A 17,564-nucleotide genomic window follows, 5' to 3' on the forward strand; every position below is an offset into this window, starting at 1 on the left:
GAAATCTACATCACCAGACAGGTGATGCTTTAGCAATGACGTTAACTAATGCTACAAACAGTAATGAAACCAGACTAGCAGAGGCTGTTGTGTTGACACCACAGCATCAGCATCCATCTGCTCTGCTAAAATTATGAGGCAGCTAGTAATCCGTTTAATGGCTTTCCCTGACTGTATAGATGACTGTATAGAAGACTGTATGATGTGGCTTCAAGCAGCTGTTCAGGCCTGCCCCGCTCATAATGCAAAGTACAGGCACCAACTGTTTCACACATGCATAGTGCCTTGCAAAAGCATTCATCCCACTTGGCATTTTTCAATATTTTGTTGCATTACAACCTGTAATTTAAAATGATTTTATTTGGATTTAATGTAATGGACATACACAAAATAATCAAAATTGGTGACGTCAAATTCAAAAATGTACTTGTTTCAAAAAATAAATAAAAACTTAAAATGGAAAAGTGGTGCGTGCATATGTATTCACCCCCATGCTATGAAGCCCCTAAATAAGATCTGGTGCAACCAATTACCTTCAGAAGTCATATAATTAGTTAAATAAAGTCCACCTGTGTGCAATCTAAGTGTCACATGATCTCAGTATATACACACACACACACCTGTTCTGAAAGGCCCCAGAGTCTGCAACACCACTAAGCAAGGGCCACCACCAAGCAAGCGGCACCATGAAGACTAAGGAGCTCTCCAAACAGGTCAGCTGGAGCAGTTTTGCCTTGAAGAATGGGCAAAAATCCCAGTGTCTAGATGTGCCAAGCTTATAGAGACATCCCAAGAGACGTGCAGCTATAATTTCTGCAAAAGGTGGCTCTACAAAGTATTGACTTTGGAGGGGTGAATAGTTATGCATGCTCAAGGTTTGAGTTTTTTTGCGTTATTTCTTGTTTGTTTCACAAGAAAAAATATTTTGCATCTTCAAAGTGGTAGGCATGTAGTGTAAATCAAATACAACCCCCCCAAAAAATACATTTGAATTCCAGGTTGTAAGGCAACAAAATAGGAAAAATGGGAGTGAATACTTTCGCAAGCCACTGTACACACAGACACGGACTCTCTCTCTCTCACAAATATTCACACACACACAATCAGCTGTTTTAGTTGGCCTTGCAGATATTTAATGGGGGCATTAAAAGCAGACAAAACAAATATTTGATCCCGTCGTGAATTCAATAATGAGAAAGTGCTGAGTTTGTAACAAGGAGTCAGCTCTCACTGTGAGGAGTTCCTACAGGTGACTGAGAAATCTCATGAAATCTAATGAACTGTATGGCCATGTTGCTGACTTTGTAGCTTCAATGGGTTCCAGATACAACATTTGTAGCCTGCCAAGTTCATAAGTAATACTCATCTTGTTCTTTTCTGGATTTCACTGGTGATTGCCTTGAGGAAAGTGGAAGAATGGACAGTCATAAGGTTCCTCGTAAACTTCCTCATAATGTTTAAAATATCCAATGTTGGGTTATGCTGGCAAAGTTCACTGTATAAACTTTAGTCACTTCTAGACATCTTATCAGCATGGATAGGGTTTCTCCTTAGAATACTACACGACTACTGAACATGGTTCCCTGCTTCAGACTTGCATTCTCAGAGCTATTCAGGAAGTACTTTATACAAGGGTTAAGCCATGTTCCCATGCTTGGATATTGGTCAGTTTGAGGCCTTAAAGGGATACTTCAGGATTTTGGTAATGAGGCATTTTATCTACTTCCCCAGAGTCAGATGAACTGGTGGAAACCATTTTTATGCCACTATGTCCAGTATGAAGGACTTTATAGGTAGTTTTGCGAGTCAATGCTAACTAGCGTTATGTGCAATGACTGGAAGTCTATGTGTATCTGCTAAGATGCTAGCAGATACCATAGACTTCCAGGCATTATGCTAATGCTAGGTAGCAATTGCGCAAGTGCTAGTCTGCCACTTCCTTCAAACTGCACACAGAGATATAAAAATGTTATCAACCAGTTCATCTGACTCTGGGGACATAGATAAAAGGACTCATTGCCAAAATCCAGAAGTATCCCTTTAAGTGATAATGAGGAAGTTGTGAAGACAGAGGTATGATAAGTCCATTGTGGTTGTACATCTTAGTTATGGGACATTGTTGCTTTACTTCCCCACAACACAATTGAGACAATTGGAATTGATCTGTTGCATTATCATTGCATCAGACAGAGTTGATTAGTTCACATCCTAAGATAAGACAGCAGCTTTCACAGTAACAATGAACTAATCAGCTTCACATATGGCCGCCATAAGGCCTTGGCGAGACAATCAGCCACAACAACAACACACTAGACAATACACAGACTCAGACTGAGGTAAATCAGAACCTTTAAACTGTGCTGTTTTCTCGAATGTTTGCTTGGATTCGGGAATGCTATGTTGATTCCTATTCAATTTGGTGCAGGCTTGAAGCCCTGGGTTACTTTCAAGAGGACAACTTGTTCTGGGCAGTCATCTTTGTGATGTTTTATCATCTGCGTGCAGTTCTAGCTTCTTTGGACGTAACTCTCCATAGCCCTTCCAGAAATAATTTGAAACAGTATGTACTCACTAGTCTCTCGTGAGTCGTGACAGAAGAGCTGGCCAGATCACACACAAGATTTGGTTCTGGTTTGCCGAGATTATACAATACCTTACTTTTATTTATATGAACAAGATGAACTCGACAGAAATCACTTTGCAAGGGGTTAGGCTAAAGCTTCTGAAGCTGGTAACCATTGACATTTACACACGTCGACAGACACACACATCTACAATAACAACAATTGCTCCCCGGGCGCCGATGGCGTCGATTTAAGGCAGCCCCCCGCACCTTTCTGATTCAGAGTTAAATGTGGAAGACACATTTTCAGTTGAATGCATTCAGTTGTGCAGCTGTCTAAGTATTCTCCTTTCCTTCCATTTTTCTTTCCCCAGAATATTACACATTCACACAAACACCCACAACACAGCATTCAAATATTTTATCGACTGTCATGATGTACGACTGTCATGATGCTAACATGTGTTGTACTTTTGCAGGACACTCGTCAGTGCTCTGGACTCTGGACGGACCTCAACTTCACTGTTGATTTTTCCCACTGAGCTTCCAATTCCTTATCAGTTCAATCCCAAAGGCTCAGATAAGGACCAGTGTGTGTATTGGAGGAAAACATAGTATCTCGTAACAGAGGTTAACATTTAAATAGGGACTCTGGCCAGCGTGCAAGCAAGATTTGGTTCTGGGTGTCGAGATCAGAATCATTTTTTTTAGTTTATCCAGTTCCATGGTTCAAAGTGCTAATTTCTGTGTCGCAGTCTGGGTCCTTGAGCTGTTGCTCCTCTAAGTCTCATAGTCTTTTTTTAAATGTATTTTCTGTGGGCTTCATTTCTGTTACTGAGATAGGAGAGTGAAGAGGCGACAAGAAAGATAGCAAGTCAGAAAGGCAGTTGTTTGGATTCGAACCCATGCCGAATCTGGTAGCCTAGGCCAGTTCTTCCCAAACCTCTCCCCAGGGACCCCCAGACGTTTCACAATTTTGTTATAGCCCTTACTAGCTGACGTGATTCACCTAGTCAAGTACATGTTGACAAGTTGAATCAAGTGTGCTAGCTCTGGAATAGATAAAATACATGGACGTCTGGGGGTCCCCAAAGAGAGGTTTGAGAACCACTGGCCTATGCAGGCCACTACGTATCATAGTCCTCCTCCAGGTCCATATGGCTGAGACTGTGGGAGGTGACGTAGACGGATTTATTCTTCTTCTTGTGGTTCTTCTGCTGCTGTCTAGGGCCCGGAGCCCCGGCAAGAGAGAGGTAAGAGGCGATGCTGTTCCTGACTCCATAGCTCACCATGGTGTCCCTGTTCTGCTGCCCCTGGGGAGCCCCTGCACTGATCAGGTCTTTCCTTTTGATTGAGAGAGAGAGAGAGAGCGAAAGAGAGAGCGAAAGAGAGAGCGAAAGAGAGAGTGCGAGAGAGAGAGAGGTGATTTAAACGTGTTTGAGCCAATCATCATCAGGATTCAGGATGCAGAGTCACATCTGTCAAGTGTTCCCGCAAGCCAAGTTTTCCATTGGCCAAGTCAAAAGCAGGACTACAATTTCATTGGATAATTGGAGAGATCTGAGAGCAACAATGATGATAGACTCTAAACTACTGAACTATGAGTCCGTACCTGTCTACTTTCTTCCAGTCAAAGTTATTGTGGCGCATCACTACAGGGGGTGGCTGAGTGGTGGTGTCGAGGAGGTTGGCGGTCCCACACAGACACGGGCCAGTGAGAACACAGCACAGCCCATCTGCAGAGTCTAGGAGATCAGAGATGGACTGTGTTAGACACAGACATATAGACCTCCCCGTGTTAGACACAGACATATAGACAGTCCCCCGTGTTAGACACAGACATATAGACAGTCCCTCATGTTAGACATATAGACAGTCCCCCGTGTTAGACACAGACATAGACATCCCCCATGTTAGACACAGACATATAGACAGTCCCCACTGTTAGACACAGACATCCCCGAGTTAGACACAGACATATAGACATACCCGAGTTAGACACAGACATATAGACATCCCCGAGTTAGACACAGACATATAGACATCCCCGAGTTAGACACAGACATATAGACATCCCCCATGTTAGACACAGACATCCCCGAGTTAGACACAGACATATAGACATCCCCCATGTTAGACACAGACATATAGACATCCCCCATGTTAGACACAGACATATAGACAGTCCCCCGTGTTAGACACAGACATATAGACATCCCCATATAAACAAGCATATGTGCTCACAAATGCTCGTGCCATGAACATAAATACACGCGAGCACACACACAAACACAAACATCTGCCTTCTAAAACATTCATGTTACAGTCAATATGAAAGACCTAGACTCAGTAAAAATATGTCCACATGGTCATCAGCAACAAAACCATCACTTCCTGTCTTGTTCTTAGTGTGTACTCTAGGCCAAAGCACAACGGAACGTAGCAAGCATCTGATAAGAAGAAATCTATTTAAAAATGCTTGAGGTTATTTTCAGTGTGTCTGTCTCTGTTTTAGACTCACCACAGTAGTGGTTGACCATCTCTTCCAGGCACTGGAATGTCAGACGAGGAGAGATATAGTACCAGCCGTTGTTCTCCAAGCGATAGATTTTATAGTGCTTGATGGATCTGTGCTTTACAGACATGGAGTAGACACCTGCACGTACAATATACAGATGGAATATCTTATTTTGAGCTAGTTTCCTACAGCAGGAAATAATACTGCAGCAACAGGAAATTTGAATTATTACGTAGGGGTTGATTGTGCGTTGTTCGTAAGGGAAAATCAAGTCTAAAATGTCAAAGTGGAAATGACAAACTTCAGAAGCCTTTTTAAATCTCAAACATACTACAAGTTTGAAAATTCTCCTGCAACAGGGTGATCCAATGAAGCTCCTACATCTGTAGGCCTAAATAGATCCTCATAGATACCCATCTACTACCATCCTACCGACCTCCTGTATAACTTGGTAGGGCTTTAAAAAGTCATGGGCTCACCTCTCTGCTGTGTGCTTTCTCTGATCATGAAGGATCCCACTCTGTTTCCAGGGAGGCGAAGTAGTTCTTCAGCCTTCTGCCTCGCCACTCCCTCAAACAACCATCTTAGAACATACATGTACATACTATATGATATACAGTAGGCATATTATATTATGATGCGATAGTCTTTCTGGTTGCAACTAATTTATCATTTAATTCTATTGACACTTACGAAACATTTTAGTCTCTATATGAATCTTTGTAGACTGAATGTTAAGCAGTGGGAGACAACCATGCTTACCCATGGTAGACTTTGGCAACATAGTTATTAGGGATGTAGTTCTCCCTTCCTGATTGGCCAGACCGGACTCTCCACCAGTTACCTTCCCTAAAGAAAGCACACAAATTAAAAGGGGAAATGTGACTGAAAATAATCTGAAATTGTAGTTCCCCATATTGTATTAAAGCTGCAAGACAATAGTGCTATACATCTCATTTCCCCTAATGTGTTCATTCTCTATTGTGCATGTTATTGCTTGCACAGTTTTGTATTGTAATGTTGCATAGCTTTGTATTGTATTTTGGTTTGCACTGTGGCTTGCGGGAGTTTTTGTGTGTCGTCCTGTGTCATCTCGATATCTATGTCTATAACACAGGAGGCCGCTAAGGGGAGAACGGCTCATAATAATGTCCGGAACGGAGCAAATGGAATGGCATCGAACACCTGGAAACCATGTATGTGATACCATTCCACCTATTCTACTCCAGTTGTTACCACTAGACCGTTCTCCCAAATTAAGGTGCCACCAACCTCATGTGCTCTGTAACTGTGCATCTATCAATTTCTGCTCTAGGAAGTGTTTAGTACATTTATCTTTAAAAGTACTTTCCTCACCATCTTAAATAAGCATCCCCCTTTCAAAAAATTTAGAACTAAGAACAGATATAGGCCTTGGTCCACTCCAGACTTGACTGCCCTTGACCAGCACAAAAACACCCTGTGGCGTACTGCACTAGCATCGAATAATATCCCGCGATATGCAACTTTTCATGGAAGTCAGGAACCAATACATAAAGTCAATTAGGAAAGCAAAGGCTAGCTTTTTCAAACAGATATTTGCATCCTGCAGCACTAATTCCAAAAAGTTTTGGGACACTGTATAGTCCATGGAGAGTAAAAGCACCTCCTCCTAGCTGCCCACTGCACTGAGGCTAGGAAACACTGTCACCACTGATAAATCCACGATAATCGAGAATTTCAATAAGCATTTCTCTACGGCTGGCCATGCTTTCCACCTGGCTAACCCAACCCAACCCCAGCCAACAGCTCTGTACCCCCCGCAGCAACTGGCCCACCAAGCCCCCCCCCCGTTGTCCGGACCTCTAGCAGTCTCTATGGGGGTGCCACAGGGTTCAATTCTCGGGCCGACTCTTTTCTCTGTATATATCAATGATGTCACTCTTGCAGCGGGTGATTCTTTGATCCACCTCTATGCAGATGACACCATTCTGTATACTTCTGGCCCTTCTTTGGACACTGTTAACACACCTCCAAACGAGCTTCAATTCCATACAACTCTCCTTCCGTGGCCTCCAACTGCTCTTAAATGCAAGTAAAACTAAATGCATGCTCTTCAACCAATCGCTGCCCGCACCCGCCCACCCGACTAGCATCACTATTCTGGACGGTTCTGACTTAGAATATGTGGACAACTATAAATACCTAGGTGTCTGGCTAGACTGTAAACTCTCTTTCCATACTCACATTAAGCATCTCCAATCCAAAGTTAAATGTAGAATCGGCTTCCTATTTCACAACAAAGCCTCCTTCACTCATGCTGCCAAACCCTCGTAAAACTGACTATCCTACCGATCCTTGACTTCTGCGATGTCATTTACAAAATAGCCCCCAACACTTTACTCAGCAAATTGGATGCAGTCTATCACAGTGCCATCCGTTTTGTCACCAAAGCCCCATATACTACCCACCACTGCGACCTGTATGTGCTCGTTGGTTGGTCCTTGCTACATATTCGTCGCCAAACCCATTGGCTCCAGGTCATCTATAAGTCTTTGCTAGGTATAGCGCCGCCTTATCTCAGCTCACTGGTCACCATAGCAACACCCACCCGTAGCAGGCGCTCCAGCAGGTATATTTCACTGGTCATCCCCAAAGCCAACACCTCCTTTGGCCGCCTTTCCTTACAGTTCTTTGCTGCCAATGACTGGAACGAATTGCAAAAATCACTGAAGTTGGAGATTTATATCTCCCTCACTAACTTAAAGCGTCAGCTGTCAGAGCAGCTCACCGATCACTGCAGCTGTACACAGCCCATCTGTGTACAGCTGCAGTGATCGGTACAAAGAGATCTTCTGTTGAATCTGACAATTAATCTGGATGGTTGTACAGTCGTCTCAAATAAAACTGTGAAGGACCTCGGCGTTACTCTGGACCCTGATCTCTCTTTTGAAGAACATATCAAGACTGTTTCAAGGACAGCTTTTTTCCATCTACGTAACATTGCAAAAATCAGAAATTTTCTGTCCAAAAATGACGCAGAAAAATTAATCCATGCTTTTGTTACTTCTAGGCTGGACTACTGCAATGCTCTACTTTCCGGCTACCCGGATAAAGCACTAAATAAACTTCAGTTAGTGCTAAATACGGCTGCTAGAATCCTGACTAGAACCAAAAAATTTGATCATATTACTCCAGTGTTAGCCTCCCTACACTGGCTTCCTGTTAAGGCAAGGGCTGATTTCAAGGTTTTACTGCTAACCTACAAAGCATTACATGGGCTTGCTCCTACCTATCTTTCCGATTTGGTCCTGCCGTACATACCTACACGTACGCTACGGTCACAAGACGCAGGCCTCCTAATTGTCCCTAGAATTTCTAAGCAAACGGCTGGAGGTAGGGCTTTCTCCTATAGAGCTCCATTTTTATGGAATGGTCTGCCTACCAATGTGAGAGACGCAGACTCAGTCTCAACCTTTAAGTCTTTACTGAAGACTTATCTCTTCAGTAGGTCCTATGATTAAGTATAGTCTGGCCCAGGAGTGTGAAGGTGAACGGAAAGGCTGGAGCAACGAACCGCCCTTGCTGTCTCTGCCTTGCCGGTTCCCCTCTTTCCACTGGGATTCTCTGCCTCTAACCCTTTTACAGAGGCTGAGTCACTGGCCTACTGGTGTTCTTCCATGCCGTCCATGGGAGGGGTGCGTCACTTGAGTGGGTTGAGTCACTGACGTGGTCTTCCTGTCTGGGTTGGCGCCCCCCCCCTTGGGTTGTGCCATGGCGGAGATCGTTGTGGGCTATACTCGGCCTTGTCTTAGGACGGTAAGTTGGTGGTTGGAGACATCCCTCTAGTGGTGTGGGGGCTGTGCTTTGGCAAAGTGGGTGGGGTTATATCCTGCCTGTTTGGCCCTGTCCGGGGTATCATCGGATGGGGCCACAGTGTCTTCTGATCCCTCCTGTCTCAGCCTCCAGTATTTATGCTGCAGTAGTTTATGTGTCGGGGGCTAGGGTCAGTCTGTTACATCTGGAGTATTTCTCTTGTCTTATCCGGTGTCCTGTGTGTATTTAAATATGCTCTCTCTAATTCTCTCTTTCTCTCTTCTTTTCGGAGGACCTGAGCCCTAGGACCATGCCTCAGGACTACCTGGTATGATGACTCCTTGCTGTCCCCAGTCCACCTGGCCGTGCTGCTGCTCCAGTTTCAACTGTTCTGCCTGCGGCTATGGAACCCTGACCTGTTCACCGGACGTGCTTGTTGCACCCTCGACAACTACTATGATTATTATTATTTGACCATGCTGGTCATTTATGAACATTTTAACATTTTAACATTTTGACCATGTTCTGTTATAATATCCACCCTGCACAGCCAGAAGAGGACTGGCCACCCCTCATAGCCTGGTTCCTCTCTAGGTTTCTTCCTAGGTTTTTGGCCTTTCTAGGGAGTTTTTCCTAGGGAGTTTTTCCTAGCCACCGTGCTTCTTTCACATGCTTTGCTTGCTGTTTGGGGTTTTAGGCTGGGTTTCTGTTCAGCACTTTGAGAATATCAGCTGATGTACGAAGGGCTATATAAAAATAAATTTGATTTGATTTGATTTGATCTGTAAATAGCCCATCCAACCACCTACCTACCTCATCCCCATATTTGTTTTTGTTTTTCTGCTCTGTTGTACACCAGTACTTCTACTTGCACATCCTCATCTGCACATATATCACTCCAGTGTAAATTGCTGAATTGTAATTACTTCGCAACTATTGGCCTATTTATTGCCTTATCTCCTTACTTAATTTGCACACACTATATACAGATTTTTCTATTGTGTTATTGACTGTACGTTTGTTTATCCCATGTGTAACTCTGTGTTGTTGTTTTTGTCGCACTGCTTTGCTTTATCTTGGCCAGGTCGCAGTTGTAAATGAGAACTTGTTCTCAACTGGCCTATCTGGTAAAAAATACATGTGCAGACCACGGGTTTATACAGTAATTGCTTTCACAGACAGATAAAGCATTGACTGTACTTACTGAGACAAGACCCTCAGCTTCTCTCCCATCTTGAAGATCGGCTCACTGATGTCTGGAAAAGGATAGTCATGGAGAACAACAAGTGTGTCGTCTTCTCCTGCTCAGCAACCACCAATGTTACACAATTAGATGGACATCAACATTAGCACAGGCGACACTTAGTGATGCATTTCCTGACATGAGGGAAATAATTGTCTTTTACTTCTAATTGACTTCCAAGTGAACGATATCAAACATTTATACATTTTGATAAGGGTATGTCGATTGAATTCCAAGTACTGTAGTGTAATCATCATATCTGTTAAAGCCTCATCACATTATATTTACAAACTACAGTATGATATTGCAAATAATTACTTTAAATCTTACCCTTTAGTGCATTGTCATGGCAGTTTGTATTTGTTTTGTTCCTATTTTCCCCACCCCTCATCACATTCCCCATAGTGGCACTCCAATGGGGTCAAGCTCTGAGGACACACAGACAGATGGCATACAGTAGCTATTCATCAAGTCATATCAACACGCATTCTCCCTACTATTTCTGGCCAGGGAAGCCGTGTGTGTGTGTGTGTGTGTGTGTGTGTGTGTGTGTGTGTGTGTGTGTGTGTGTGTGTGTACACGTGTTGTAACTTCCTACTAACGGCCACAGTGCTATCTCGACCAGGACACTCACAGTAAATGGGGAAGTTGAGGACAGGCTCTCTGTCAAGCACAACTTTCCATCGTACCCTTTCTTTCCTCTTTCTAACTTATGTTACAAAATGTGTTGACTAATTTGGAGGTCCACCTGTGTGGCTATATTGTGTAGCTAGAAGAAAAAGAAACACACAACTATTAAGGCGAGGTGCTGGCTAGCGGAGTAGAAAACTTGAAAATAAGGGAGAGCCGCACACTCTAGGAGCTCAGATGCAAAAATGTAATATCCCACGTTTCGACAGCCAAGCTGTCTTCATCAGGGTATGATCAAACACTGCGAGATGACTCATTTATATAGTGTCAAAAGACACACAGGTGTCTGTAATCATGGCCAAGTGTGGCCTAATATCATTGGTTAATTCTCAAATATAAAAATGGCATACAAAGAACAGCATACAAAAAAAACAAATGGATAGCATACGATCATAGATTCATTTTAGACTACACAAGCTTACAAACAATTACAATGGCAAAGTAATTTTTTTGCATCTGAGCTCCTAGAGTGTGCGGCTCTCCCTTATTTTCATATATTGTGTAGCTAACATGTTTTTAACTTTACCCATAACCCAATGTGTTGGTGAAATCTGATTAAATTCATATTTTCCAGGTTTCTATCTATCTTATCTATCTTAGCTTCACCTTATGGAGTGGGTTCCGTAGTAAACTGGAGTAGCAGGATGGACATTAAGCCCTATTGCTTGAGCAGTCACACAAGTTGAGCCTGCTCTGAGGTTGCCCCATTGGGAAGGTTTTTATTTTTACTGATAACACCCAAAATGCTCAGAATTCTAGTAGTCAGGTCTTTCTGCCCCCCCTCCCCGAACACCCCAAAATAAATATACGCCCTATTAAATAATAGGCCCTATTAGTAAAACTATAGTAACCAATAGCCCCTCTGTTGAGAAGAGAGCATAGGAAACAGAGACATGGTGGAAACAATCGGAAGATAATATACTACATTACCAAATGTATGTGGACACCAGCTAGTCGAACATGTTATTCGAAAATCATGGGCATTAAGATGCTATAACAGCCTCCACTCTTCTGGGAAGGCTTTTCACTAGATGTTGGAACATTGCTGCGGGGACTTGCTTCCGTTCAGTCACAAGAGCATTACTGAGGTCGGGTACTGATGTTGGGCAATTAGGCCTGGCTCGCAGTCGGCGTTCCAATTCATCCTAAAGGTGTTCGATGGGGTTGAGGTCAGGGCTTTGTGCAGGCTAGTCAAGTTCTTCCACACCGATCTAGACAAACCATTTTTGTATGGACCTCGCTTTGTGCACGGGGGCATTGTCATGCTGAAACAGGAATGGGTCTTCCCCAAACTGTTTCCACAAAGTTGGAAGCACAGAATTGTCTAGAATGTCATTGTATATTGCAGCGTTAAGATTTCCCTTCACTGGAATTAAGGGGCCTAGCCCGAATCATGAAAAACAGCCCCAGACCCTTATTCCTCCTCCACCAAATTTACAGTTGGCACTATGGATTTGGGCAGGTAGCGTTCTCCTGACATCTGCCAAACCCAGAATGCCAGCTTGTGAAATGAGATTCATCACTCCAGAGAACGTGTTTCCACTGCTCCAGAGTCCAATGGCGGCGAGCTTTACACTACTCTAGCCGACGCTTGGCATTGCGCATGGTGATCTTAGGCTTGTGTGCGGCTGCTCAGTTTTGGAAACCCATTTCAGGAAGCTCCCGACCAGCATTTATTGTGCTGACGTTGCTTCCAGAGGCAGTTTGGAACTTGTGGTGAGTGTTGCAACCGAGGACAGACGATTTTTACACGCTACGCATTCGTCTGCCCCAAAATTTGGCATTCTATGACGGTGCCACAATGAAAGTCACTGAGCTTTTTAGTAGTGTTTGGAGATTCAATGGCTGTGTGCTCAATTTTATACACCTGTCAGCAACAGGTTGGGCTGAAATAGCCGAAGGGGTGTCTACATACTTTTGTATATATAATGTATCTTGGTTAACTTGGATGATATGATAGCAAGTTATTCTCATGCTGTGCATCAATGCCATTTATATTCAGAGTAAAAAAGTATATTTGGCCACATGTGACCAGCAGTAATTGTCAGAAATAACTTCTGGCTAAATTACCAGTGGAAAAAGTACCCAATTGTCATATTTGAGTAAAAGTAAAGATACCTTAACAGAAAATTACTCAAGTAAAAGTGAAAGTCACCCAGTAAAATACTACTTGAGTAAAAGTCTGAAAGTATTTGGTTTTAAAAATACACTACCGTTCAAAAGTTTGGGGCCACTTAGAAATGTCCTTGTTTTTGAAAGAAAAACAACATTTTTTGTCCATTAAAATAACATCAAATTGATCAGAAATACAGTGTAGACATTGTTAAGAAGAGTTTCAGAAGAAAGTTTTTTGTTTCTGGCCATTTTGAGCCTGCGCGAGCATTGCAGAATAAATTTAGAAGCCTATACTATTCAATTATTGCACCCACACTGCTCGCGCACGCCAACGAGCATCTGCGTTGCCAAGGGCTAAAATAGAAGTCAGGAGAGATGACTAGAAACGATTTGGTTGACCGTTTTATATGTGGATTAATTGTCGAAGTAGAGTACCTTGTGCATTTCAGGTAAAATAACTTAATGTTTATATCCCAGGACAAATTAGCTAGCAACAGCAAGCTAGCTAAATAGGACAAATTAGCTAGCAAGTGCAAGCTAGCTAAATTGACATAAATGTTTAATGCTTTTCAACCTGTCCCCAAATTAATGTAATTGGTTCAGAGTTTCTTTTGATATTTTAACCTGTGTGCCGTGTTTGTTTTGGGGGGACAAAATAAATGTACGCACGATGGCGCACGCGCGCAGCCGGTTTGGGTTCCGTGTTAAGAAGGCCAGTTTTATTGCTTCTTTAGTCAGAACAACAGTTTTCAGATGTTCTGACATAATTGCAAAAGGGTTTTCTAATGATCAATTAGCCTTTTAAATTGATAAACTTGGATTAGCTAACACAACGTGCCATTGGAACAAAGGAGTGATGGTTGCTGATAACGGGCCTCTGTACACCTATGTAGATATTCCATAAAAAAATCTGCTATTTCCAGGTACAATAGTCATTTACAACATTAACAATGTCTGCACTGTATTTCTGATCAATTTGATGTTATTTTAATGGACAAAAAAAAGTGTTTTTCTTTCAAAAACAGGGACATTTCTAAGTGATCCCAAACTTTTGAACGGTAGTGTAAGAATCAAAAATAAATCCTTATATTCCTTATTAAGCAAACCAGATGGGACCATTTTCTTGATTTTTAAATGTACGGATAGCCAAGGGCAAGCTCCATCACTCAGACATAATTTACAAACTAAGCATTTGTTAAGTGAGTCCGCCAGATTGGAGGCAGTAGGGATGACCAGGGATGTTCTCTTGACATGTGTGTTAATTTGAATATTTCCTGTCCTGCTAAGCATTCAAAATGTGACGAGTACTTTTGGGTATCAGGGAAAATGTATGTATGTACAATTGTCTTTAGCAATGTAGTGAAGTAAAAGTAGTCAAAAATATAAATACTCAAGTAAAGTACAGATACTTTACATGACTGTAAATTACCTTTTAAAATGTGTGTTGTTACTACTACAGCATATATTTTAAGCACAGATATGTAGGCTTAGTACACTTCTACCATACATATACTGCAATAAATGCGTGATATAGCCTGAATAACTCACCTATCTGCTCCTGAGTCCTGTGGAGTCGTCAGGCTTGGAGGGCCAGTAGCAGGGGGATCCTGAGTCCTGTGGAGTCGTCAGGCTTGGAGGGCCAGTAGCAGGGGGATCCTGAGGCCTGTGGAGTCGTCAGGCTTGGAGGGCCAGTAGCAGGGGGATCCTGAGGCCTGTGGAGTCGTCAGACTTGGAGGGCCAGTAGCAGGGGGATCCTGAGGCCTGTGGAGTCGTCAGACTTGGAGGGCCAGTAGCAGGGGGATCCTGAGGCCTGTGGAGTCGTCAGGCTTGGAGGGCCAGTAGCAGGGGGATCCTGAGGCCTGTGGAGTCGTCAGACTTGGAGGGCCAGTAGCAGGGGGATCCTGAGGCCTGTGGAGTCGTCAGACTTGGAGGGCCAGTAGCAGGGGGATCCTGAGGCCTGTGGAGTCGTCAGGCTTGGAGGGCCAGTAGCAGGGGATCCTTGTTGAACATGGTCTTTGGCTCTGTGTGTTGGAGATAAGCCAGAGGGAGCATGTCATCTACACTGATATACTGTTACTAATCACGGACAGCGTTTCACAGTTCACACCCTCAACTGATGCACTGTCACAGTGAGGCAAGAGCACTTCCTCTGGCCACACACACACACACACACACACACACACACACACACACACACACACACACACACACACACACACACACACACACACACACACAGTCACGATACAAGCCACTGGTTGGGCTCACACACATTGACCGTGTTCCAAAGCATCAAATATGTGATGCATTGTGGGTAAATTGTGAAACAGAGCAAAAGACCTATGAGAATGTTCGAGTTCACAGACAAGAACTAAGAGAACATACTAACTAAAAGTACATGCCGTTTTTACATGTTGCATTTAAATATTTTTTCAGTATATGTTCTGTTGAACCCTGTCATCCTTTGTAATCAGTATTATCTCTCTCTCTCATATTCTACATAAGGCTCCTGTGCTGGCTAGTGTGCCCAACAGAAGCTACCAGTCACCACCTTCTACGTGTGGTCGAGCTGCAGACTCATATAAGAACCTATTGAGCCAAGTTATTTTTTCCAAATAGCACTGTGGTTAAATGGCTAGCTGCTGCAAGCTATTTTTCCAAATAGCACTGTGGTTAAATGGCTAGCTGCTGCGAGCTATTCTTCCAAATAGCACTGTGGTTAAATGGCTAGCTGCTGCAAGCTATTTTTCCAAATAGCACTGTGGTTAAATGGCTAGCTGCTGCAAGCTATTCTTCCAAATAGCACTGTGGTTAAATGGCTAGCTGCTGCAAGCTATTTTTCCAAATAGCACTGTGGTTAAATGGCTAGCTGCTGCAAGCTTTTTTTCCAGATAGCACTGTGGTTAAATGGCTAGCTACTGCAAGCTATTTTTCCAAATAGCACTGTGGTTAAATGGCTAGCTGCTGCAAGCTATTTTTCCAAATAGCACTGTGGTTAAATGGCTAGCTGCTGCAAGCTTTTTTCCCAAATAGCACTGTGGTTAAATGGCTAGCTGCTGCAAGCTTTTTTGCCAATAGCACTGTAGTTAAATGGCTAGCTGCTGCAAGCTTTTTTGCCAATAGCACTGTGGTTAAATGGTTAGCTGATGCCAGCACAAATGTATTGAAGTTGCAGCTAACAAAGAAGAGACACAGGGGGCTCTGACTCCGTGTGTGTGGTCAGTGTTGCATTTGGAGAGCAAAACCTTTAATCCGGAGGAAATAGAATCACAACATGTTATTGTATACATCACCACTGTCTTGAAGTCTCTTTCCATCCTTCCATGTTCCATTTAGCAAAGCCCTATAGTTCTCCAGTCCACAATAAAGAGTATTTTCTACCTCTCTACTGGTGGTTTTAATAACAGTCTGTGGATCTGCCCTTTCCTCCTAGACTGTCTTCTTATCAGTCCAACAGGCCTGTTGTAGATTAAACTGTAGGATGGAGAGAGTTTGTTAGACAGTGTGTCACAGATTAACGTTACCCACAAATAGGATACAGGTCTGCTCTTTGGATGTGTAACACGTAACGTGTTTGTGTGTGAAGTAGTCACGTGCACATTTCTCTGTGTAGATCAAAAAAGTTTGAAAATGATCAATGAGTGGATTTCTTCTCACTGCTCTGGAAATTATTATTTATTTTTTTACCCCAGTAACCAGTTCTGATTAAATATGGTGCCTTGTTTTTGCCAAAAATAGTGTCAATGTGAAACTCATGTGAAGTTTTAGCTTTTAACAGAGGTATATAGATGCTATCTACATGAAGTATGCCTAAATAATAAGTATCTATAGTTCACACACAACATACTTGGATCTGTCCATTTGAAACCATCAGATCTTGCTCTGTTGACACCTTCCTGACTTTTTATTGGAGGATAAATGGTCAGTACATTTCTATTGAGCCTTTTGTCTATAGTGATGTCAAAGATGGCGCACATAGTCTCTGAAAGTACACTGAGCTTCATTTGCCTTTATAACTCGTCATTATCTAAGATCGTGGAATTCAGGAAGTTTTGGAAGTTGTTTTGGAACTTGATATCCTTGTATTGCCTTGAGGGAGAGGAGAGACTCACTACTGCATAGAGCAGAAGTTGGCAGGTATTGGTTTGATGCTGGTCAAGTGTGGGACTGCAGCACTCTCAATCTGGTTTCCTGCACATGTGTGAGGCCTGAGGTTAGAGACACTGAGTGATATATGAACATACCACAGACTTTAAGGTCTTACAACACAGCTAATCTCTTCACCTTCAGCAGGTATTTAGGTTCCTTTCAACAAATGTTTCAAAACCCAAAGCAGTAGAGCGCCTATAGAAAGAATATCCACCATATTATTGACAACGTAAAACCCTCCATGTGATTTTCCATGGTCTACCCAATATAGGTTATCAATAATTTTTTTTTTAAATGTATTTTGTTTTTAACCTTTATTTAACTAGGCAAGTCAATTAAGAACAAATTATTACTTACAATGATGGCCTACCCCGGCCAAACCCGGACGACGCTGGGCCAATTGTAAATTCCAATTTTTAACATCTTTAATTTCTCCTTTGGATAATAAACAAAAAAAACACACAACGACACAGGCTCATATCCAAGTAGTG

At 42.7% G+C, this 17,564-nt stretch overlaps 1 protein-coding gene across 2 annotated transcripts; it reads right to left on the bottom strand.

Annotated features, from left to right (window-relative positions):
• Positions 1 to 1,108: 1,108 nt before the first annotated feature.
• LOC106588974 (src-like-adapter) lies at positions 1,109 to 16,373 on the bottom strand. 2 transcript variants are annotated; one of them, XM_045709441.1, is made up of 9 exons: positions 16,218 to 16,373; positions 14,473 to 14,945; positions 10,450 to 10,547; positions 10,081 to 10,177; positions 5,844 to 5,930; positions 5,561 to 5,664; positions 5,085 to 5,219; positions 4,176 to 4,308; positions 1,109 to 3,907 (listed from the first exon to the last, which is right to left on the bottom strand). In XM_045709441.1, exons 3-9 carry the CDS (start codon positions 10,520 to 10,522, stop codon positions 3,691 to 3,693), a joined length of 846 nt encoding a protein of 281 aa, XP_045565397.1. In that variant the 5' UTR covers positions 10,523 to 10,547; positions 14,473 to 14,945; positions 16,218 to 16,373; the 3' UTR covers positions 1,109 to 3,690. The 2 variants fall into 2 exon arrangements, with proteins under 2 accessions (XP_045565397.1, XP_045565396.1); XM_045709440.1 differs by lacking the exon at positions 16,218 to 16,373 and having other exon boundaries at positions 14,473 to 15,045.
• Positions 16,374 to 17,564: the final 1,191 nt, after the last annotated feature.

This window comes from Salmo salar, chromosome ssa27 (genome assembly GCF_905237065.1).
Source record: "Salmo salar chromosome ssa27, Ssal_v3.1, whole genome shotgun sequence".
NCBI classification, from domain to species: Eukaryota; Metazoa; Chordata; class Actinopteri; order Salmoniformes; family Salmonidae; genus Salmo; species Salmo salar.